The following is a 23,762-nucleotide window of genomic DNA, read 5'->3' as shown; positions in this document are numbered from 1 at the left end:
GTTTTCCCTGCAGTATAGACCAGAAGTTATTCCCAGGAAACCCCTAACCCGCCCCTCTCATTTGTTAGGAAGGCTCTCTGATGCAAGATACCGGGAACAAAGAAGTTCCTCATCAAATCATCCTTTGCATTTCCGGGTAAGACCCCACATGTCAATCTTGCTAAGCAGCAGAAGGAATCCTGAGACAGAATGCATTGTAATACCGTGAGGAACAACAAAGGAACGCGTAAAGAAAAGCAAAAATAATTCCTGGCCTCTGCTACTGAGCTCCCTTGTAATATCCACTAGTCAAAACAGTTGGCCTAGAACCACCCAAGGCTGCTATTTCTTTTTAATTTGCTTAAGAATAAAGCGGCATAAAAATAAACCCAAATGAACACGGTACTCAGGAGAGAAGGAACAATAATTAAATAAGGAAAGCTGCCGAAGTGCAGTGTCACTGCCAGTGTCCCCAGCCACCCCAGTTCCTGGGGCTACCACAGAAAGCCCGGCCAAGGCTGTCCTCCTCCCTGAGCCTTGTGTGATCTGAAGCCAAACCTGGAGCCTCTGCGGACCTCCACGCTCTGGAGGCTGAGACGACTTTGGTCAGGGTTCACTCCCTCAGCGAATGCTCCCTGAGCCTTCTCTCTGTGCTGCAACGTCACAGTCGTCAAAGTACCTCAGTATTTCTAAGATGTCACCCATACAATTTTAACTTCGATAAGCTCATTGATCATTCACTCTCTCTGCAGAACATCTACGATTTCTAAGACCTAGACATGGTTTCCTGTCTGCAGGGAGGTCGAGCTTTGACAGGAGTGTGAGGGGAGAGGCAGGACCCGGTGGGCAGACAACCATGGAGTAATTCCAAAAATACCAGTGAGAGCCCTTCCTGCTACTTTCTTAGGAACGTGTAGAGGGAAGGAGAGGCCCGAGGAACTAGCTGAAGAAGAGTAAGGAAAAGCTGTAGATTCGTTTGGCAGCATTGTTTTAAAGTTTTTATTTAAATTCCAGCTAATTAATGTACAGTTTAATTTTAGTTTCCGGTGATCTGACACTTCCATACAACGCCTGGTGTTCATCCCAAGTGCGTTCCTTCATCCCCATGCCCTGTTTCCCCCATCCCCCTCTCCCTCCCCTCTGATAACCATCAGTTTGTTCTCTCTATAGTTAAAAGTCTGTTTCTTGGTTTACCTCTCTCTGTCTCCCCCACCCCCAACTGCTTATTTGTTTTGTTTCTTAAATTCCACAAAAAAATGGTGTGTACACACACACACACACACACACACACACAACGGAATATTACTCAGCCATAAAAAAGAATGAAAGCTTGTCATTTGCAACAACGTGGATGAAGCTAGAGGGTATTATGGTAAGCAAAAGAAGTCAGACAAAGACAGATACCATATAGAAGCATTTTTTATGTTGGCTCAAAACCGAATGAATTTACAGCTTCCAATCCTGCCTCTCTATTTGGCCCTCAAGCTGGAAGGCAGGTCAACCTCCAAATCCCCTCGCCTCACACTTAGCTGTACCTGCACGTGATCAAATGCCCAAAGCAGCTTAGGTCTGTGCTGCAGTCCTGGGGCAGAATCCGTATCGTGAGGCAGAAGAGAAGGAACTTCAACAGTATTTTCATTAAGCAAGAAAATCCTTCAAAATCAACAGGAATACTCGATGGCATAATAAATCAAGCAGAAAAGCTCAGGTATTTGAAAATTTAATGACGTAAAAATGCTCATTATGTAATATTAAATTTTTAAAAGCAAGATATAAAATCTGAATACGCAGCCAGATATGATTCTGACAAATATACATAACTCCATGGGACAGGAATGAGAGACGTCAGAAAGTATTATATATTGTTTTCTTTCTTTTGCAATTTTCGCTTTTCCAATCCACTCTAATAAATATAAGAATGGCCACAAGCAACAATATCACTAAATGGCAGGCTTAGGGTTCCGCCTGGCCAGGACAGCCACACTTCCCTGTTTCAGGACATGCCATGAGGCAAAACTGTACATTTTGAAAGGCCTGGTAAGACTAACTTCAATCATTTCTCCAAAGTAAGTAATGAGCTATGTTCTAACCGAACGTCAGATGAACTGTAATATTTTAAAGAAATCCACTCGAAGCCACTCTATTAACTCAAATATCAGTACGGAGCAGAGCAAAGCTGCTTAACTCCAATCTGACTTTACTGATCTGATCTACGTCTTTCTGGAGTTCGCCCCTGGATTTTAAACTTCCTGAACGATTCAACATAAATGTTGCCTTCAGAATTCCTGGTGATTTTCTCTTTCTGGTGTCCACACGAAACGTTTCTATATTGACAGAATGTGGGATTTACTAGGCTATACTCTTTCTTTCATTATTTCCTTTTGGGCATGGTGGGAGGGTCAAGAGTGGACCTCAGCAAGAAGGAAACACTAAAAAACGTTTGTCAAATCCTTAAGACATCTGGGACATTATCGACAAGTCCAAATCAATACAACTGGCAAAAATATCATGTGGTAGGCACACCTTATTCTATCTTTTGCTTCCTGCCCCTTTCCCCTATAATGTTCCTGTTGGTCCTTTACAAACCCCATCCTCATCATGAGTGAGAAATGGATAATGACCATCTAGAACAATACAAAATAGTAAGACGAAAGGGATATTTTGAGACTGCAGCAAGTAATTCCCAGAAAGGATTCAGTTGTCAACATATCCCTTGAGTTTCTGTATACATCAGTGTTACACTCTGTCTTGGAAGCCTCATATACTCTATTTCCTTATAAATACCTTTATGTAATACACTCTATCAATGAATATTAAGGAATGAATTCTATTCCACATAATCCCTCCAAAACTGCTCATTAAATAAAAGGAAAACAGGAAGAGGACTTTACCGTTGTTAATAGAAGTTGGGTCCATACTGATTATAATAATAAAGGCTACCGGTACCAACGTGTCTTCTCTTTTTTTCTACTTCTAAACTAAAGTTGTAGGTGGTCAGAGTCAGCAATGTCTACAGAGAAGCAGACACCTCCTACTTCTTCAAAACAATAGGAATCGAAGAGTATAGAAATTGAACAGAAAACGGATTGTTTTGTTGCAGAAACTAAAATAAACAATGAGAACATTGCTTGGTGTAATTAATTATGCCGATATATGATCTGTGATTTTATCATGTCTCTGGCATGCATAATGTGAGAAACGATCCCAACATGCCAGTGAGACACGCTGTATGGGGAAGCTGGTAATCTAGGAGAATATCTAATGCGAATACTCATTCGACAGGTCAGACCCAGCTGGCACACTGCCAGAGGCCAACCCAACCCTGACACTTCAACCACCTACACTCGTATTTTCCCGATTGAGACACATTAGTGATCTAAACTGGATTACCTCCCTGAGCTCAGCTGGAGGAAACACTCTGCTGACAACTCAAAGCGCAATAAATCTCACCAGGAAATCTGGCTGGGACTCTTTCCAGGTATTAAATAGTTGAGACCTTCAACCAAGACCTCACATTTCAGAAGAGCAGCACAGACATCCTCCTTCCTTCTTACCATCATCATCATCTATGGGAAAATGTCAGGAGACCCTTTTTATAAAACATTCAGAGACATGATGCATTTTGCAACTGATGATCCGTGTGAAATGGGCTAATGCGTCGGGCGTCAACATCAGGCAGCCACTTTTAATGATTAAGGATGAGAGAAGATCTTACAAGTGATCAAACGGTAAGGAAAGAAGAAACAAGTACAATCTAAGTCTTTAAAGCATCTTCTGAGCAAGCACTTACTACTGTATCTTCCTAAACCCACAGTGCTATGAGAAGCAGGGATAGCATTAATACGTGGTAAGGAAATCATTTAACAGTATGTTTCCCTAGGAAATGCTACTTTTCGCAAATTTGACTAAATTCATTAAAAAATCATTTCACTGTTCTTTCCGCTATGAATATACTACACAGAGACCATATATACACACCCTATACAACAGAAACAGACTAGGTAATAACCACCTAGAGTGTGGGTGGTGTTGCTGAGCGCCTTCTGCATTAAGTCCGTTCAAGGCAAACTAGAAGTGGTACAATAGGGACATGGAACCAATTTCTCACTTTTTCCCTTGAAAACTATGAAAATGTTGTTTCCATTTGCAACTTTGAAACCAAAGGCAAAAGTCAACGGCCCTAAATTGAATCCTTCCCTGCACTGTTCCTAGAGGGATTTTTCACTTGGGGTTACTGGTGATTTCCATTTCTTCTCCTGGAAGCAGGGCACAAGAGGGCAGGTTTTGAAATGCAAAGAACACTCTGTCTGGGATCTTTGCCCCACGGTCCCCTGATCACGTGACGTTAAAGTCTGTGATGGAGTGCTCCTGAGTTTGCAAAGTGTACGCGCCTAAATTCATTAAGGGGAAACATGTAGAACTAAAATCCTAATTTCTAAGCAAAATGGAGAAATTCAACCTTCTCTTTAAACAACTGCTTTGGACGCTAAAGGAATTTTGGTGCAGGACTAAAAGAACACTTTACAAAAGAAACCTAAGATCCAGATCAGACAGTAGGCAAAAAAGAATAGAAACTGGAATTTTTTTTTTTTAAATCACTGAATGAATTTTAATTCAAATGGGAATGCATCTTTGGATAGAAAATATTACATATTCTAATCACATTAAAACAGACTCAACTCTTTGCTCAGTTTTTTGTTTTTATGCTTAACTTAATCACGGCAAGTATTTTCATTCTACTTTCTTTATCCCGATTCTAAAAAATAATAGCTTCTTAATAATATTAAGGAATATTAGGAAGCACTGCTTTAAATACACAACTAAGAAAGGAAGTATTTCCAACATTAACTACTTGCATCTACAGTGGGTTATGTTTGATTAAACCTCCAGTATCAATGGCTTGTTTCTGAGAAACAAGCAGAAACTAGCAGAAACTGTACTGCCTCCTTCCATTTAGTTGATTTGAAAAACTGAATAAATGCACCAACATATTGATTGCCTCTTTAATCCTGAAATAGCCCTTTCCCTAGAACATACTACATATATCACTAAAATTACATGGATGAAAGAGCTACAAATTGAGAATGTCATTATTAATACTCTGCCAACACCTTCTAATAACTGCAGTACTTCAGAGTTCGTATTTTGAACACACTGCAGGAACTCACTTGTGGAACTTAACGAATGTACTGCTTTTCTTGAATATCCCATGAAAACAGGGAAACAAAATTAACATGATTTTGTAGGAACACGGTTTTCTATAGGCTTTTGGTAATAACTTTATTATCATAAGCTGGAAATTCAACCACAGCATCACTAACGGAAAGAATTTGTTATGCAAGTAGTATGCTATGAATATACTACACAGAGACTGTAGACTAGACTGGGTAACCACAAATTCCATGTGTAATTTCCACATCAAAACAAATCTCAGCACATAAATTACTGGGGCCTATAAAAGAGGATATATATCCCCAAAGGATTTTGATTTATCAGCAACAGTGAATAATTTCGATAAAAACTAAAATAAAAATGCCTTTATGTTCTATATTCTATCAATGTTATTTTTTATACAATAGCAGAACAATTAATATTATTTAACTGAGTGGCTCCATCAGGAAGAAACAATGAATGCCTCCTGGAAATTGGAGCCCAAATCGCTTCCTATCATAAATCTGCGGATTCTGTACATGAGTAAAGACTTAATAGGACACAATAAATACGCACCACGTAAATGCTTGTCATTCAGAAGTTCCTTAATTTAACAACCACTAAAACACTAATGTGTGCAGAATCACTTCCTTCCTTCCCTACACTGAATTAGTCCTGTGGAATTCTCTCCCTTAGTCTAATACCTGTGCTTTCCTTCCTGCTCCCTCTCTCGCCACTCAGATGATTATCATCACCATTCTTCTTGTTCAGTTCATGTCGGGACCATCGGTTTCTTCTAGAAGGGGGACGGTCGTAGTACCCAGCTTGGGGGGTTTTGGTGGGGGGCAGGGTTGGTAACGATTAGATAACACACATAAAATACTGAGTACACAACCCATGCTTCATAAATGCTAGCTATCCGTGAGTCCCTTCATACCACACTCGTCTACTCATCCTTGTGCCCATCGTGCCCGTTTTGCTCTTGGCTCTTTTGCTCAAACGCCTTTCCTTTCACCTAAACTACCTGCTCCCATCAGAACTGTATGTGCCTTTCAACGCTCACCTCTAACCTCCATCTTAGCGAAGATTTCTCTGATTCCATTCCTTTTCAGCCATTAGTCTCCCTTGACCTCCAACTTCTTAAGTGTTCACTCTTCAAACTTCTCCTATACTACTTTGTATTCTAGTTAATGGCAAGTGTTTGATGTCTTTGACTAGATCAAGCCCTTATAGGACAGAAACCAGCTCTATCAATCTCTTTTAACCCCACTACTCTGAATGCAGGGCCTTATAGCTAGCAAGTGCTTAACACATTTCTCTAGGTATGGAGAGGTAAACAAAAGCAAATAGGAGACCATCTCTCCTGGGACATAAAACACACACAACTGAAAGAGTGAAATAATTATGGAAGAGGATAGATGTTTGAGCACACACATGAGTATTAAAGATGTTAAGGGCTGTCGGAAAGGAGGACGAGATTAATGATGGCTGTCGTTATATTGGAGTTGTCTAAAAAAGGAGAACTTGAGCACCTTGTGTAGTGGGTAAAACTGGGGTGTAGCGGAGGACAGGGAGGTAAAGAGACTACAGGCACAGGCTGAGCAAAGGACTGCATATTTCAGAAATGTGTGACCACCACCTTGGCCAGTGAAAGGGGCTTCACACTACCTGAAGTGCTAGAAAATCAGGAAAATAAAGTGGATTGTGTAGGACTTTCACTATTACTCCTCTCTTAAAAACAGCCTTTTGTCTGATGTCGCTGCCTGTGTACTTGCCCCAAAAAGCGAAGTAGAGAGAACAGGTATTTAGTGAGACAAGAAACAGCGGACACCTTGTTAGCTTAAAGAGCAATTTGAGAACAAGTATCTTCTACTATTTGTGTTGCATCTTTTCATAAGAAACACAGAAAATTAAGATTTTAATAGAGAAGCAAAAAGTTCTATACCAGAGACAGACAAGTATTTCTATTTAATAATCATATAGAACTTATTATATGCCACTGTGTGCACCATGTATATAAGCACAAAAGAAATCCTCGATCTTGAAGAGAGGCATGTAGGTCCTATGTAAACAGAGCTTGCGGGAAATTGGTGGAAAATACTGGATTCTGCAAAAGCCCAGAGGAGGGTACTTAATTCAGTTTAGGGATAGAAGAAATCTAAGATGTGTGGACTCTTGAAATAAAGTTTCAAAGGTCCCCGAGAGTGAGCTGTAAGAGGAATGGGATCATTTGCTCTCCGGAAAATGGAATACCTTGAACAGAATGCGAACACAGAACAACCAGGTTAGTTAAAAGGAAATCACAAAAAGATTTATAAATTGGTTCATTGGAAGCCTATCCAGCATCCCTCAGGGCTTAATTCCATCGCACGTAATGGGTTCTGGGTGGGGTTACAGGGCATTCTAGCCGGATGTCACGGATTCGGCTATAAATCTTCCTTTGCATTTATAAGGACCTCTGGTAGTGCATGACTGTATCGATTTTACAGGGGACTCTCAGGCATGTTTTTTTCTATGGTTACCAGGAAATAATGTCCACAGTTCTAATTCTGGCAAGCACCTTGACTTACTTGACATCGAAGAAATGGGGAGACTGAGCAAAATGACCTTCAGTTCTTCCCCACCAGACTCCCTCATCTCAGCTGATAACCTCATCCTTTCAACTGCCCAGTCAGAAATCATCCTTGACATCTCTCACATCTTTTCTCCAGCCCATGTTTAAGTCATTCTGAATCTATCCTCAAAATACATCCAGAATCTAGCAATTCAATAAAATCTTTAAACCCCACTCCTAGAACTCCTACAGCCGCATGTCTGGATTACAGCAACGTCTCCTCATCGGTCCTGCCATTTCCACCATGATCCCTCTCCATGAAGCTTATGTAACATCTCCTCAAGGATTCCTTTGAAACCGAAGGCATGTTGAATCCCACTGCTGCTGGAGAAAGTCTGCAATGATTCTCCATCCCCAACCGGTGGGAGAGCCACCCTATCTCCAGCGGCATGCCAGGTCTCCTCACTTCCCTGATATTGGCTCATACTCCCTCAATCACTAAGCTCAAGCTACACCGGTCTTCTGTTTCTCCTCCCTGCCCCAGGATGCCAGGAAGTATCTTAGGCTTTTGCATAGGTTCTTTCTTCTGCCTGGAACATTCTTCCTCCATATACCCACATGAAACTTTCTTACCTCTTTCTTTCATTAACTGTTACCTTTTTGAGGTAGCCTACACTGATCATTCTACTTAAGTTGGCTATTTTCCATACAGTTTACCTCCTTCTAAAACAGTACTGGATTTACTTAGTTAATATTCTTTCATCTGTCTTCTTTAGAAAATAAATTCCTGGAATAAAGCTTACGGAGTAGGTGCTCAATAAAGAATGTGAAGACAGGGGGCACCTGGGTGGCTCAGTGGGTTAGGCCTCTGCCTTTGGCTCAGGTCATGATCTCAGGGTCCTGGGATCGAGCCCCACATCGGGCTCTCTGCTCAGCAGGGAGCCTGCTTCCACCCCCCTCTCTCTCTGTGCCTGCCTCTCTGCCTACTTGTGACCTCTGTCTGTCAAATAAATGAATAAAATCTTTAAAAAAAAAAAAAAAGAATGTGAAGACGGGGTGGGGGGAAATGGACGTCTTCCAGCTCTAAAAACTGTTCTAATTTATTAAAAGTAGCAAAGGATATTGCAAAAAGCACAATAAGGTGACGTTCCCCATCTTTTAGACCAGTCTCTGTTTCTTATTAACTATGAAGATATGTAACGCCTAATCGTTTCCCACTTTTGGATGTTGGATTCTTCAGGAGGAAAGTAAAATATCTTGACCAGCTTATCTATAACAGCTCTTACATCTTTAAAATGTCAATGATTCTGCTATGATCCTGTTTAATAAAATTCAGATACTTCCAAACCACTGTTATGTCATAATGGACAGCACCAATCATCCCCTTAATTTATTGACTACATCTGGATAACAAGGAAACTTATGCCTTGCTAAAATGACAGCATTATGGCATTCAAGACTTCTTCAGTTGTTCTCCACCAGCTAAGGGGAATTCTTTGTCTCCCTGTGGACCTGTGCACCAACATATGACAGGCTAAGAAGACACAGGGTTAGACTTCATTACGCATGCATGTGACTCTCCATAGCAGTATCGACTGAGGGCATCTCACTGGTGAGGAGGACTTTGTCTCTGAAACCATCTCAACCATGTGGCTCTCTTTCTGGCTGACAAGTTGGCAGATGATTATCCCTCTCAGCTCTCCTTCTAATTGCAGAGAAGAATGCAGATATGACAGGAGCACGAAATACACAGAGGAAAAGCCACACGAACAAACCAAGCCAAAATGGCAGCACATCCGCATCTTTGTCAATATGTCCCTGGAAATTCCTGCCCCTTTCTTCAAGCCTGTTATAGCAATAGCAAGGAATCAAATCTGGAATTCAAGGAAATGTAATTTAATTTAAAGAACTGCACGGTAATGGTGGCTCATGCTTACGTAGCACTTATGCGCCTGGTACTATTCCAAGTGCTTTATGTCCATTAACTTATTTGATCCTCACAAAAACCCAGGAGGGAAGTACAATTACTGCCACCATTTCAAATATAAGGAAACTGGGGCACAGACAGTCTATATAAATTGTACTGTCACACAGCCAGAGACAGAGCTTGGATTCAAACCCACACAATCTGGATCCAGTGTGTGCCCTTACTCCCTACACTATAATGAAATGAAATTCCTCATCCCCAAAATGTGAAATTTTCTAGAGAATGCATATATTGCTATATATAAGCTATACACACAAGCTTTGCAAATCCTCTTTTAAAGTGTCCAGAATTGTGTTTTCATAAAGTTAGTAAGGACTGAACTTTATATTGAATTTCTCCAAATTAAAATTCCAGAAATGTAAGGTAGGTTTCAAGTCATTTTCTTCCATCTTGTGCTGCCACACCCAAGTCACTCTTGGTGTACCTCAATTTTTCTTCCCCACATAAGCCAATGGGACACCTACTTCAGAGAAAGTATTTTTTTTCTAGACATTGTACTGGCCACAAAAACGAATCAGCTATAACTCATTAACTTCTCAGTCTAGTATAAGGGTTAGGCACATGTCCAAGTAAGAGCATTGTAAGACAGAACGGGGTAAGTACCTTGACGAGACACAAACAATGTGCTATGGTGATCTAGAAGAGGAAAGGGTCCACATCTGATTTGGAAGGTGAGTCCTGAGGCCTGAGCAGAATTAGGCAAGGTAGAAACTGTGGGAAGTGAACATTTTTTGGTAGAGGCAACAGAATGAGCAAAGAGTGGAGGAGAGAAATAAAATAATATTCCAGGTAGAGTCCCACTTGGCTAGAACATGGTTCATATGGTTTGCAGTGGGGAGGGGACGGCTGGAGTTGGCCTACATAGGAAGCTAGGGGTCCTGCTATGACAGGACCTTGGATACCAGAAAAGAATTTATGTGATAAGTGCTTTCTAAATACTGACTATGGTGAACTCAAGAAATGAAAATGAAATGAAAGTAGTTTCTGTTTTGTGAATCATAAGATTTCTCAACTCAGTTCTGCAAGAGATCCAAGAAAGCACATTGACTGTGTAGAGTTCACATGTTCAGAATGTAATTTCCTATTAGGTACTATAATCAATGTCTAAAGACTTACCCCAATCTACATATTATGAAAGGAGTAACAAGTGAACAAATGAGACTTAGACCAAATTAAACTTAGACCCTCTAAATCTAAGCGCCCAGAGAACCTCTCCATCTGTCATTCACCTGGTTATCCTGAATTCTGCTGCTCCAGAACACAGGAAGGAGTTCAGGTTTGATAAGCAAAACATATGTCACCAAAGCTTATCCTCTTTCTCAAGAAAAGAACCTTTCTCAGAGACATACTATCTTTTATATAAATGTTCAACCTGCTGAAAACTTGATTTACAAACCCCATAGGAGATCAGAACCATGAATTAAAAGTGTGAAAAACTATTTCATTAATACATACTGACTGCAAAGTGACTTGATAGAGGAAAGCACACAATATATGAAAATATCATCAACATTTTCTGGTTCTATGTGATCACTGGCAAGTTTCACATCTTTGAGTCAATTTCTTTATGCTAAAAGAAAAGATTTTGTTTCCATCGTTTCTATGATGTCTAAAACTCTGAAACTATCATTGTGATTACGCAAAAAGCCAACACACATTCAAAATATATACGACCCTCAGGTTAGAATTCCTAATATAACCCAGTATGACCTAATAAGATGATGGTATTCAAGAAAGTTATAACATAACCCACTATATCCTCCAGATAGCACAGTACCCAATGTTATGAAGATCCTATATTGGATAAATCCCACTTAACAAGTAGCCCAGATTATTAAAAGATTTCAGTCCAAAAGGGAGAAAATCGAAGTTTAGCTATTTAGAAAACTCAACAATCTAGAATAACCAATTTCCCAAAGATTTTTGTGAAGCCCAAGACCTATGTATTGATACTAAAGTTTTTAATGTATAGTTCACTAAATAGGTAGGGATATGTAGGTCCTTGACTATGACTAACCACAGTCAACATGAAATGGAACTCCTTGGGCAGGAGTTAAGTTCAATATCTCCCTCTTGGCATTTAAAGAGAAATATAAGAAGACTAGAGTAATCATTTTATATAATGTTTTTGTTTGGTATGTAAACCAAAGTCTTTGCAGAGTATATATTATTATTTTTCTCTCTTCTTTTTGAAAAATCCTAAGAGTTATTTGGTGAGAAAAACAGTAAAACTCCAGCTTGCTTTAAGGATTATAGTCTGGAAAGATCAGAGTTGTAACACTGAATGTTGCCACTAGTCATTCTTAAGATTTGCTTTGTAGGCAAGACTTAGCATCATGTAACAATCAATGATTACTGATTCCTTTTGCTCCCCAAAGAGCAAGCAATTATGACCCAGGAAGCTCCACCAAGGGATTACAAACTAATGCTAACAAGAGTTCAATTCCACTGTCCTTAGATCATTCCATTTATTTATGGAGCTTTTATTGCATGACACCAACATATTTCATAAAACAAATACTTCCTGTTACTTAGCAAAGGAAGAGGCAACATTGAAAGTCATCAGGCTAATCATGGTCAAGACTGCGGTTAAGGTCTCACTTCTCCAACAACCCACCCCATGAGAAACCACAGGCTTGGGCCATCCGCTCCAAAACCTCTGATGCTCTGGGACACCGCCATCAGATCAGGGTGGGAGAACGGTGTAGTGAGATTAGTGGAAAAGTAATGGTGGGGTATGAATAGCAGAGTAAAGAGAAAAGTAACCTTGGGTTAGCAAGTAAGAAAGAAAGAATGAGAGGGAGAAGAGAGGGGAACTGGAGAAATAAAATCATAGCAACATCTGACATGGACACAGGTACCAAAGCTAAGACTTGAGAGTCCTAGTGTCACCTGTTTGCTTCCTAATCAAGTTCTCCTTCTCATGGCAACTGCCATTGTCTTCTGTGTTATTCTCAGCTGCCTTCCAAATGGCTATGAATATACGGACATTTGCTTACTTTTAAATGATGAGTTTTTAAAATAAAGTAAGTTATGGAAGAGTGGGTTCTTTTTTTTATTAGGGAATTACATGAATATAAAATGCTATACTAATTTCTGCTTAGAATAGAGTTGATAAATTTCCCCTCTGGCGAGGATAAATGGTACCTCAAGGAAGGCCATTCAAACATTCAAATGCTTATCATTGGAAGATTTGCATAGTAAATCAGCTCTCATCTTGTCACACCACATTCGTGATGAAAAAGAAAAGCTGCTTTACTCTAGAAGTTTTCCGCTATACTTCACCACATTTTACTGGGTCAATCAGCTTATTCATACTGCTCCCTCAGAACAATGTATACCCATGGAAACTTCGCCTGTGACTATTATCACTTATTTCCCCCTTATAGGTGGCTGCCTCGTTGCTCCAATATTGAGTCAGAGTCCCATTTCTGCAGTCACCCTAATAAAGTTGAGTTAATAACAATCAAGATGACCAAAGCATAAAAGTTTTCACATAATTCTAGGTCCACATTAATGAATAAATGAAAACACATATATGATGCTGGTCACTATACATTTTGTAAATGACAAGCTCTCATAAATTATAACAAAGAATCAAAGTCCCTTTTAAGTGCATATACCCAGAACAGCAACATTGGTTTTTGGTTTTGGGGGATGTGGTTTTTATTTTTTTGTAGAATTGTGACCAGTAATCCAGCTTACAAGATTTCATTTCAAATTCATTGCAACAGAATCTCCAGTACATTTTTAAGCTATAATTCCCTCTTCTATAACAATGTTGTTTTCCTTTTTACCTTTTACAAGCCTATAGCATTAGATATGGAACTAGAGTTGGGTTTTTTCCCCTCAAGCATTGAAATCTTTTCCTCTACACTTTAAATGTTTTTATTTATCCAATTTTATCTAGTAAGTAATCATCAAACCATCTTCTCTTTGATTTGGAATACTATGTGTATAAATTATACATATATAAATCCAAAGCATATATAATATTTATATTATAGATATAATATTATTAAGCAAATTAAAAGAACTCCGATATTTGAATTAGCTCAATGATTATACACTGTTATTTCCATGAGTTTGGTGAAATGGCAAAAAAGGCTTAATTCCTTTATTTTGGTGTCTGGAAATCCCAGTTTGCAACAGTGAAAAGAGTTAAGTGAATATAATTTTCATTTAGATCAAGAAGAATTCATCCCATGCCCTACATCTAAACCATATAGATTCCTTTCATTATCCTAATCTTCCCATAGATTATGCTTCCTTTACAAACACAATTTTAGTAATCCTCTGTCTTTTCCTCTTTTACAAGTAACTCCTTATCGTTGTACCCACAAGAAAGCCCATTACAGCATAAATTTTGAACACTATCCTAAGAATAATAATTTATATATTCCAGGGGTGCCTGGGGGGGCTCAGCTGGTTAAGCATCTGCCTTCAGCTCAGCTCATGATCTCAGGGTCCTGGCATTGAGCCCCACACCAGGCTCCCTGCTCTGCAGAGAACCTGCTTCTCCCTCTCCCTCTGCCTCTCCCCAGCTCATGCTCTCTCTCGCACCCTTTCTTTTGAATGAATAGGTAAAATCTTTTTAAAACATAATAATTCATATATTCCAGCCTATTTTTATAGGGGAAAAAAATCACTCTTTTTATGGCACTAGGGTTCAAGAAATTGTAAAGTTCTATATCATTCCAAGACAAACCAAATTAAGTCACCTTTTAAGATTATCTATAATTTATTCCTGGGAATGTTAACACTCATGAAAACATGTACATATGGACCCTGATAGAGAGGAGGGAAAGACAAGAAGTTAATACCTCTTTAAAAAAAAAGATTTATTTATTTGAGAGAGAGAGAGCACATGTGCATGAGTGAGCAGGAGTAGAGGCAAAAGCAGAGGGAGAGAGGGAATCTCAAGCAGACTCCCCACTGACCATGGAGCCTGATGTGGGGCTCGATCTCCCAACCTGGAAATCACAACCTGAGTCGAACCCAAGTTGGATGCTCAACTGACTGAGCCACCCAAGTGCCCCAAGAAGTTAATACTTCTTAAACTTTGTACTAATAGGAGGTATTTTTCTCACATAGAGTATTTTATCTTGCCCCTAACACAATCTTTGGAGAGTTTTAAGTATTAGTTATCCCCATTTCTTTATTTTTTTGAAGGTTTTATTTATTTATTTGACAGAGAGAGAGAGAGAGAGATCACAAGTAGGCAGAGATGCAGGCAAAGAGAGAGGGGGAAGTAGGCTCACCACTGAGCAAAGAGCCCGATGTGGACCTCGATCCCAGGACCCTGGGATCATGACCTGAGCTGAAGGCAGAGGCTTAACCCACCCAGGCGCCCCTCCCCATTTCTTTAGATGTTAATTCTAAATCTCAAATGGTGAAGTGATTTGCTCAAGGTCATATCTAGCTTGTAAGTGGTAAAGTTGGGACTTGATGTCAGGTTTCCAGTGTAATTTCCACTTAACTATGATGTCTCTTTAACTCTTACCTTAGTTGTAAGTTTTTCATAAATTTCCCCACTCCTACCTAAACTTCCTCTCTAAACTTACAAAACCACTCTGTTGAGGTCAAATGAGGAAAATAATAAAGTAAAGAAGAGAATAAAAAACAGAATGAGGGGGGAAATTGGTACTGGTTTCATATTTACCATGGTTTAGTCCTGAGAGTTGGTATTTTCCAATATCTCATTTAATCCCCCAAACAGATTCAAGAAATGCATACTACTATCTTCAAATATAAAAGGCAAACAGATTCAGTGGGATGATCTAACTTGCTTGAGGCCACGGGAAAGGCAGGTAGGATTAAAACTCAAGTCTGCCCAACTGGAAAGCTAATGCTCTTGGACAAGAAACTGAGAGAATCAGAATGGCAAGAGGCCTGAGAGGTAAATATATTTAATAAGTTGCTTGAAACACGAATCTCCCTCAAATGTGTTAATGCTTAAATATTTCCATGTAGAAGAAACTAAATTCTTTCTGAATACACATTTCATTTGGAGTAACTTCAATTGTGAAAATATTTTCCCATACACCATGTTGTCAGGAGAGGTATGTCCATTCAATCTCCACTCCAGAGGGGTGTCCCATACTGACCAAAATCAGACATGTAAGTCTCTTCTCTAAAGAGAACATCTGAGATGGAGTGAGAGAATTTACTAATGAGGATTTATATAATTAACAGGAAAAGCAAAGCCCTTTAGATTAAGATGATATATACTGTTTGAATAAAAATGCTAAAGACAGTTTAGAAAAGAAAAGCAAGGTGTAGTGAAAACCAGAATCATTCTAGTTTCCTCTCAGCACTCACATGAATTAGTTGGAGTGACCTTGGTCGAGTCACTTCACTTTTCCAGATTTTAATTTCCTCGCTTTGGAAGTCACTCAGATAATCTTAACATATGTTCAACATGTAAAATTCTATGATTACAGAATATCAATTAAATTATTCACAAACAATCTTAGAATGCTTACACACACACACACACAAACAGTGGATTAAATTCACTGCGGCAAACATGGCAACAAGGTTTGAGGTGATGCGGACTAACTTTATTTCCTTCTCCTCAATCACTCTTCGTTTGAATGGTACACGAACCCAAGTTTTCATTCATTTTGAGAACTAATACCTTAATGGCAGATGCTAGCCTTTCTCTGAGTAGTGAAACTAAAAATCCTTGGGAGTGTTTTAATATTCTTGTTCTTTAAGCCTAAACAATAAATGGAAAATATGACCAAGACATAAAAACAAAAATATTATAGATGCTTCAGCTTTCTAGAATCTGGAAATAATCGTACTGTATTTACATGCTAGAAGAATTATGTATATATTTTTCATTTTAAAAGGCTTCTAGAGACTAGATAAAGACTACTTTCCCAATCGCTTCAACGCTTTGCTTAAAAAAGTGTCTTATAGGCCAAACATGAATCACCCCAAGTTACCCACCTTGTTGGTAGCACAGGTGGGAACTGGTGTGATTTTAAAATAAAGGACATTTAAGATAAAGGCAAGTGTTCTGCATTCAACAGCTAGAGAGAGGAATCTACCAGGGGAGGGACGGAAGTGGTCATCAAAATGCAAAAAAAAAAACAAAGGTAAAGAGAAGAAATGCTGAATACAGAGGATTATTTGTATAGTTAAGTAAAGAAATATCTCAAGTGGATTTAACTGTGCAACTAGATTCTTCAAATTTATGAGAATATAAGCTCTATGAGGGCAAGAGCTTTTATTTTCATTGCCACAAGGTCAATCTAGAACAGGGCCCGCTGCGTAGTAGGTGCTTGATATGTATTTACTGAGTGAAGAGAGAGAGGAAATAACATAAGAAAACTGTGGACATACAAAAATAATAAAAATGGAAACATGGTCATAAAAGTAGACACAGTATAGCTCATGGCTGACCAGAAAGGTCAAAGAGATTCCGAAGACAAGAGTTATTATGTTCTAGTCCTTAGAGGCTCTGCATTCAACTTTCAACAAGTCATAACTTTTTTATGCCTCAGTTTCTCAATCTATAAAATATCTCTTTCTTTACACCTTAAAAAGATCCGATGAGGTGACAGTAAAAGGAAATGGGAAGGAGGAAGATGATATATGGTTTGGAACGTAATGACTTTCCGGGAAAGCAGAAATGCTGATTTGTACAAATGTATAAGAGTCAGCGGAGAAACCATGTGAAACATACTAAGGAAAAGAGGACGGAGCGATCCAGAAGCAGGACACAAGTTTGAATTAACTGTGCCAATAAGAAACCAGTATATTGTTCTAGAGACGTATTTGTGTACGCATGTTCGTAATGTGTATAAATAAATAACCATTCAGTATTAAGATGTAATGAACTATGTGAAAAGATCAGTGAAGATGCTTTAGTATTTTAGAATGCAGTGGAATATTGATAAATAAAGCCAAAGTGGCATCATTAGAAAAATCAAGGAGGATTCAAGAGATAATTGGGTGGGTGGGAAAGCCAAGGAGAGAAGAAAACCCACCTAGGGATCATCGAAGAACAAGGAGGAATAGGGTGGACAGTGCAGGGAAGAAGCGAGCCACAGAGCCGTCTGCTCGATGCCAGCCAAGAGACCACCCTGCAAAACCCGATCTGTTATCAACAGGGAGCCGGATGCTGTACGGATGATCAAATAAAAAGGGAAAAGGCGAACACTACTGAAAGTTTAATAAAAGCAAAACAAGAAGGCGGGAAGGAGACTGAATGTTAATAGTATGAACTACACATGCTCGGTTAGCGGTCCCACTTGACAAACGTCCCTGTCCGTTGGATGCCACTGAAGACACCAGAGTTGGTCTCCAGTCCTATTCTCTCTGGACCAGGGAAAAGCTGACAGGAGAAAAATGCCACGTGCAGGTTTAAATTCTGGGGGACAGGACACTCCTCTGTTTTCTACTATTTTGGATTTCACTAAACCTTTCGGAATGTTGTGCATTTTTGTAAAAGAATGTCATTAAATCTTTCAGAGCCTGGATTTCCTCCTCACCAGTGAATTGATCAAATTATTTGGGTTTGGTCAAGGATCTTTCACTTTCTCCCAGTTTTTAAAATGTCTTGGGCTTTAAATAAGTTTGGTTAAAGTGGAGAAAAGTTATCTGAAATCATCACTCTGAAATAGCCAAGAGTACAGGTGCAAGGACCTAGAAGAATCTCTTGGGCTTAAAATAAATGCTACTTTTAAACTGAAAGGAAGAAATCCTTTGGTATATTCAATTAATCACACTGGGCTTCTGCAAATGGTAGTGATTTGTGTTGTCACTGTGGTAACAATGGTTTGCCATGCAACCCAGTACAAAGAGATTTAAGACAAAGCAAAACAAATTTGGCCTAAGATGAAAATACTAACACACTCTTACTCTACGGACTGTGTTGTCAAGCAGGCTCCCCCATCCAGAAATGCATTTTCTTACAAGATGGCACTTTGGTTCCATACGACAATTTAATTAATCAGCTCTTTTTCCAGTAACCTAAGTTTGCAATCTCCCAGAGTCAGTTCTTCCCATTTAAATAGAGGTTAAGAAAAATCCTTAAAGCCCAGGCACAGAAAATAAATTAATGGTTCAAAATAAATTATGTGCCCCAGTGAGAAATAAAAACTTAACAATTACCATGGCATACAAAGATATAATAGTGGGGAACCACTAACCAAACACAGAAAAACTTCAAATTAAAAAAAAAAAGTATACACATTTTTCCAATCCTGCATTAGATCTCCTGAGATCTAGATGTATGCATAGGTTAATCTGCTGAAAACATGAAATTATATTACCTTATGAGAGAAATGCCCATTTTAGAAAACCTGATGTAACCACTATTCCTATAGGCAACTGAAAACGTTATATATTGCTTTTTATTACAATAAGACAAAGAACATTTTAATTTTAAAAGAGTCAGCAGGAAGGGGAGTAATTCCAGTGTTTATAGAATAAAAGCCTAATACTAGAAGGTAGATTGGTTGGGGAATAACAGAGCAGACACAATTACTAGGATTGTCTCTCCTCCACTCTCTCAGACTCCAGGATAAAGAAGAATCAATTAGCCGTCCACAGACTATGACCTTGAAGGCTACAGCTCTGTGCATAATATGCTGAACATGCTCAGACAGACAGGAAAGGGAGAGTATGGACTTGAAACCGCTGAGAAGCATGTTTCGGATATGATAACGTCATCTTAAGATGTATACCATCTTAAGGCTCTGGATCTTCCTGTGACTAAGCAGTACTTTCGAAGTTGAAGGGGAAAAAAGTGAACAAGGTTACAAAATGACAGTCTCATTCCAAGCTTTTTTTTTTTTTTTTTTTTTTTTTTTTTGCTTTTCCTTAGTGGATGGTTATAAGCTCTTTAAACCACAAAGCAACCACTTAAAGGAGTCTCAGAAAACACAGCTCCCTGAACCAGTCTCCCTCCCGCAACCCCCCACCCCACCCCCACAAACAGACTCATAATTTTTAGGGTATTTGTATTTTTATTGTTTTCAGGGACTAGCCTCCCAAAAATTAACACAGAGTTTTCCACACAGAAAACCCAGAGGCTGTAAAGTATTAAGCACTGTCTACCCCGAACTTTTCAAGAGAAAACTACTTCCCATGCTGCTTTTCCAGGCTGATCTCCAACGCACTTCAAAATGCCGCAGCTGTGTCTCTGGCCAGAACTGGTCACTGCGATGCTTTTAGGCAGCAGTAAATCTTTTCCACTCAATGCATATGCCAGAAAATCAATGCCCAAGCTCAAAAATAAAGAGAGGAGAAACTATATGGAATGCATACCCTAATGAAATCCCTTTAGTAGAAGAATTTACCTTAAAACATAATTGCTCAGACAGTCACAACACTTTTTGACATGGTCCTAGATCAGGAAAAGGTAACTGGATGGCCTTTGTTTGCTTTTCTTTTTCCCCCAAAGATGACAAAATTACAGACTTTTTTTTTTTTCCAAAGGTCCTCTTTCTCTTTCCGGACAACTAAACCTTTTCGGGCACATTTTAATTAACGACAAGTTTCAAGCGATAACGACAAAGAGGTAACCTTGTCTTCTCAGTGAATTTTGCTTCTCTTTGCAGGATCTGTGCGTGCTTTTTATAGCCTGTCATTTCATCTGGGTATTATTTCCCGGTCACTTTGCCAGGTGGGAAGAGGCAGTGAATGCAGTGGTGTCTGTCAGACCTTTAATGATGCTTCAGGGATTTGATAAAGATACAAAGCCGTGTCTGCAGAAAGGAGGTTCTTTCCTAATTACACCTGAAAAACAAGCCTGCCTCTCTCTCTCTCTCTCTCTCTTTTAATCTTTGCCACCAAAGCTGCTGTGTAGGAAACGATCCTGAATCACAAGCACAAGTCAAGTTTTCTGTGTTTCCCTACCCCACAGCTCTCCCTCATTTGGAACATAATGTCTGGGTAATATGTCCTTTATCCTTCCTGAGCATCCACAGGGAAACACAAGCGGTGAGTATGTCATCACGGAACTCTTACCCTCAACTCTAAGAGATCTCACACATGTTATTAAGAACCAAATCCTCTCCTCTTTTACTTTTTCTACTGAGGGAATATTCATCCATGGTAGGAAGTAGCAGAAGACAGAGAAATGAAAATAAATCAGAAACATTTAGCAAAAAAAAAAAAAAGCTGGAGGAAACTCCTCCCTCTCTACTGACGCTTGAGGCAATCTGACTACTCATGGTTTCATCCCTGTCAACTTTCCATTGTACGAGCATCCGTAGCGACCCAGTCGCGACAGCAGCACATTGTTCTGTATTGTTTTAAGAGCGTGGGCTCTCCTCCCTCACAGGTTATTAAACTGCGCGGCTGCAGTCTGATGGGCAAAAATGACACGTCTGGGGAAAAAAACAAAACAAAACGATGCACCTTACTAATGGATCTTGTACTTTTTAACGACTGCCAAGGAAGCTCTTAAAATGTTTGATTACAGAAGACAAAACTAATTTGGAAAAACCCCTTCATACAGACTTTGGACTGCGTCCTGAAGGAAATAAAGCTGCCCCCAGTCTGGGCTCAGTAGCCGAAACTCCAATCTGGGCAGGACAGCAAGAGCCTGCCGGGGCTTAGGGGTGAGCACGGTCGATGGGCTCTACAGGAGGAGCCAATTAAGATAGAAAAAGCAGGGAAGGGAACAGGAAGAAGGGATGGAGGCAGATACCAGGTGGCAGGGGATCTCTGGGAGGCAGAGGGCAACAGAAGGGTGAGGAGGGGGGATGGAAGGCTACCTGGGCACGAGACACACACGGAAACCACACTCACTCCACGGAGGGCACACGTATAGCAAACAGAAAGGATGCTCTGAGGTCTTAATTTTTTTTAAAGTGTTAGAAATCAATGGGATCGCAGTGACATTCAGGCACGACTCGCAGACGCTCACGTTTGGGTCCCCCCGACCCCAGCCCGTGAGCGATCCGGCTAGAGGGAACGCTGCCTCATGCCAGCAGTCGGCAAGATCATTTTACTCATCTCTTCAAGGCCACCCCAAGCGTTCCAGTCACATGATGCGCTTCAACAAAACCATGCAATTAAAACAGAGGACAAGGAAACAGCTCCCTGCGCGCTAGAGAACGCCTTTCAGCGCCTCAAGCCCACCCGTTTCCATTATTCATCATCTCTCTCTCTCTCTCTCTACTTACAAAGTTTAGGAGCAGTTTGGAGATTAGTTTCTGTTGTTTGTGGCTGAGTTGCTGACTTGGGTGTTCTCACCTCAGGGTTCCGTGTGGGGAAAGGGAAGGACGGTGCGGTGGATGGCAGGAAAGAAAAAGCAAAGATTCGATTCTTCGGGGTGGGGACCGCTGCGGGCTGGGAGGACACAGCAGCATTGTCAACTTGCAGTGTAACTTGAACCTCAGTTTCAGATGGAGCCCTAGAGGCAGGTGAAGTGTACGCCTCAGACGCTACCCACACGGCTGAGGCAGCAGTTGGATCCAGAGAAATAATAGGGTCCTGGCCTAACCCCCCAGGGTCAAGGTGAGTAGGAGAGTCATACTCGAATATCTTGTCCACGAACACCCACTTGAGGCCGGCGATGCAGAGGCAGAGGCTGACCAGACAAGCCAGAATGGGGACAATGCAGATTTTCTCGGAGTTGAGACAACCTCTCAGGCGCTCGGCTTCCAGGCAGACACAGCAGGGAACTGCCAGGCCCACGAGTCCAGGGCTTCTCCCATCTTCGGTCTGGGTCTCTGGCATGTCTTCGGCTGCCGGAAGCCCGTCCAGAGACGGGTCTGCACTCAGCTGAGTGGAGGGGCTGGAGGACCTCTCGGCAGCTCCCTCGGACATGTCTGGGGAATAAATCTCCATCGGCTCACCTCCAGAAGGCCTGGCCTCTCTCATGGTCCATTACCATGCAGAGCCCCCCCCAACCAAATGATACAGCATCTTACAGGGGGAAATCGATAAGTCTTCCAAGTCCAAGGCCATTATCAAAAGCAAGAGGAGTTCAGGAGGAAGGAAGGAGGAAAAAAAAAAAAAAAAACCTCTAGCAACTACCAAATAAAAGTATACTGTAATTCGTGACTTCTGTCCCTGGGCCACTTTGGCAGTTCTCTCAAATGCTTCTCCAAACCATCCCGGCTGGTCGACAGGGCTGGGGGCCAAAACAGAAACCGAGCCGGCGGTGGGTTAATTAAGTAAACCAGTAGCCCAAACTGAAAGGCATGTTTCTCACCTCGAGCATCTGAAGCTGGTGTCTGCTTAGATGGAGAAAACAACTGTCATGCAGGAGAAGTAAAAGCAAAAGCAGGACCAGCGGCGGCGGCGGGGGCGGCAGCAGCGGCGGCGGCAGGAGAGGCAGCAGTGACAGTAGCAACAGCATCCTGTTGTGTGAACGCGACGGCTGAAAGAGGCTGAATCATTACAGAGCAGCAGGTGCCTGCCCTCGGAGCATCACTGCGAACAGGATCATCACAGAGGGATCCGAGGGGAAGAGTGCGGCCCGGAGGGGCGGTGACTCCCCTCCCCGCCCTGCCTCCACCCCCACCCCCCAACCACTCCTCTTTGTCCTTCTTGAGCACTCATTCACTTTCTTCCTCTGCGGCGCTGCCCTGCTTCATAGTCTCTTTCTCTTCCTTCCCGTCCTCATCCAAAGACGTTCTCTCTCTCTTTCCTCTCCCTCCCTCTCTCTCTTTCTCTCTCTCTCTTTCCTCCCTCCTCCCCCTGTCCGCACTCCAGAGCTGCTGGCTGGTCTGAGTAAAATCAGTACACCCGGCAACGCAGGACTGCCAGTGACTTCCTATTTTATCCAATTAGAAGGAATAAAGGCCATCAAATCAAAGAGGAGCAGGCAGGCACCAGTTAAGCTCGGTCCCCGTGGCCCCCACCCCTTTTCTGCCTTTTCACTTTTTCTCTACAAAAAGCGGCCCCAGTTTTCCACCCCCACCTTGCTTGCTTTCAGTCTTGCCGGCTTTCTTTCCTTCACCCACTGTTGGGTCAGAAAACGCCAGCGATCGATGCGAGCAATCTAACAAGCTGGGATGGGGCGGGGGATGTAGGTGGGACCTTATGGGTTGGACCTGAGGCTTGGCAAAGTCTGATATCTGATTCCTCCCTAGAGAGGTAAGCTTTTCAACAGCAATT

General features: G+C 40.9%; 2 protein-coding genes across 9 annotated transcripts in view; both read right to left on the bottom strand.

The window, feature by feature from the left end:
* Positions 1-23,762, bottom strand: part of NRG1 (neuregulin 1) — a gene marked incomplete at both ends in the record, with an annotated part of 1,090,467 nt that overhangs the window by 97,215 nt on the left and 969,490 nt on the right. For 4 of the 8 annotated variants that reach the window (XM_080796234.1, XM_080796235.1, XM_080796236.1 and 1 more), the window contains one exon: positions 21,821-22,487. The exons of the other annotated variants lie outside the window; for them this stretch is intronic. In XM_080796234.1, coding sequence (XP_080652360.1) covers positions 21,821-22,487 — 667 coding nt within the window. Of the gene's footprint in view, positions 1-21,820; positions 22,488-23,762 lie in introns of those variants that run through there. 8 annotated transcript variants of the gene reach the window in all.
* LOC308339078 (uncharacterized protein) lies at positions 22,813-23,001 on the bottom strand (the record flags this gene model as incomplete). Its single annotated transcript, XM_080797449.1, has 1 exon — positions 22,813-23,001. The coding sequence occupies one exon, from the start codon at positions 22,999-23,001 to the stop codon at positions 22,813-22,815; it is 189 nt and encodes a 62-aa protein (XP_080653575.1).

This window comes from Martes martes (genome assembly GCF_963455335.1).
Source record: "Martes martes genome assembly, chromosome: 2".
NCBI lineage: Eukaryota > Metazoa > Chordata > Mammalia > Carnivora > Mustelidae > Martes > Martes martes.
Note: the sequence above shows the minus strand (reverse complement) of the source record. Positions and strands in the feature narration are given on the sequence as shown.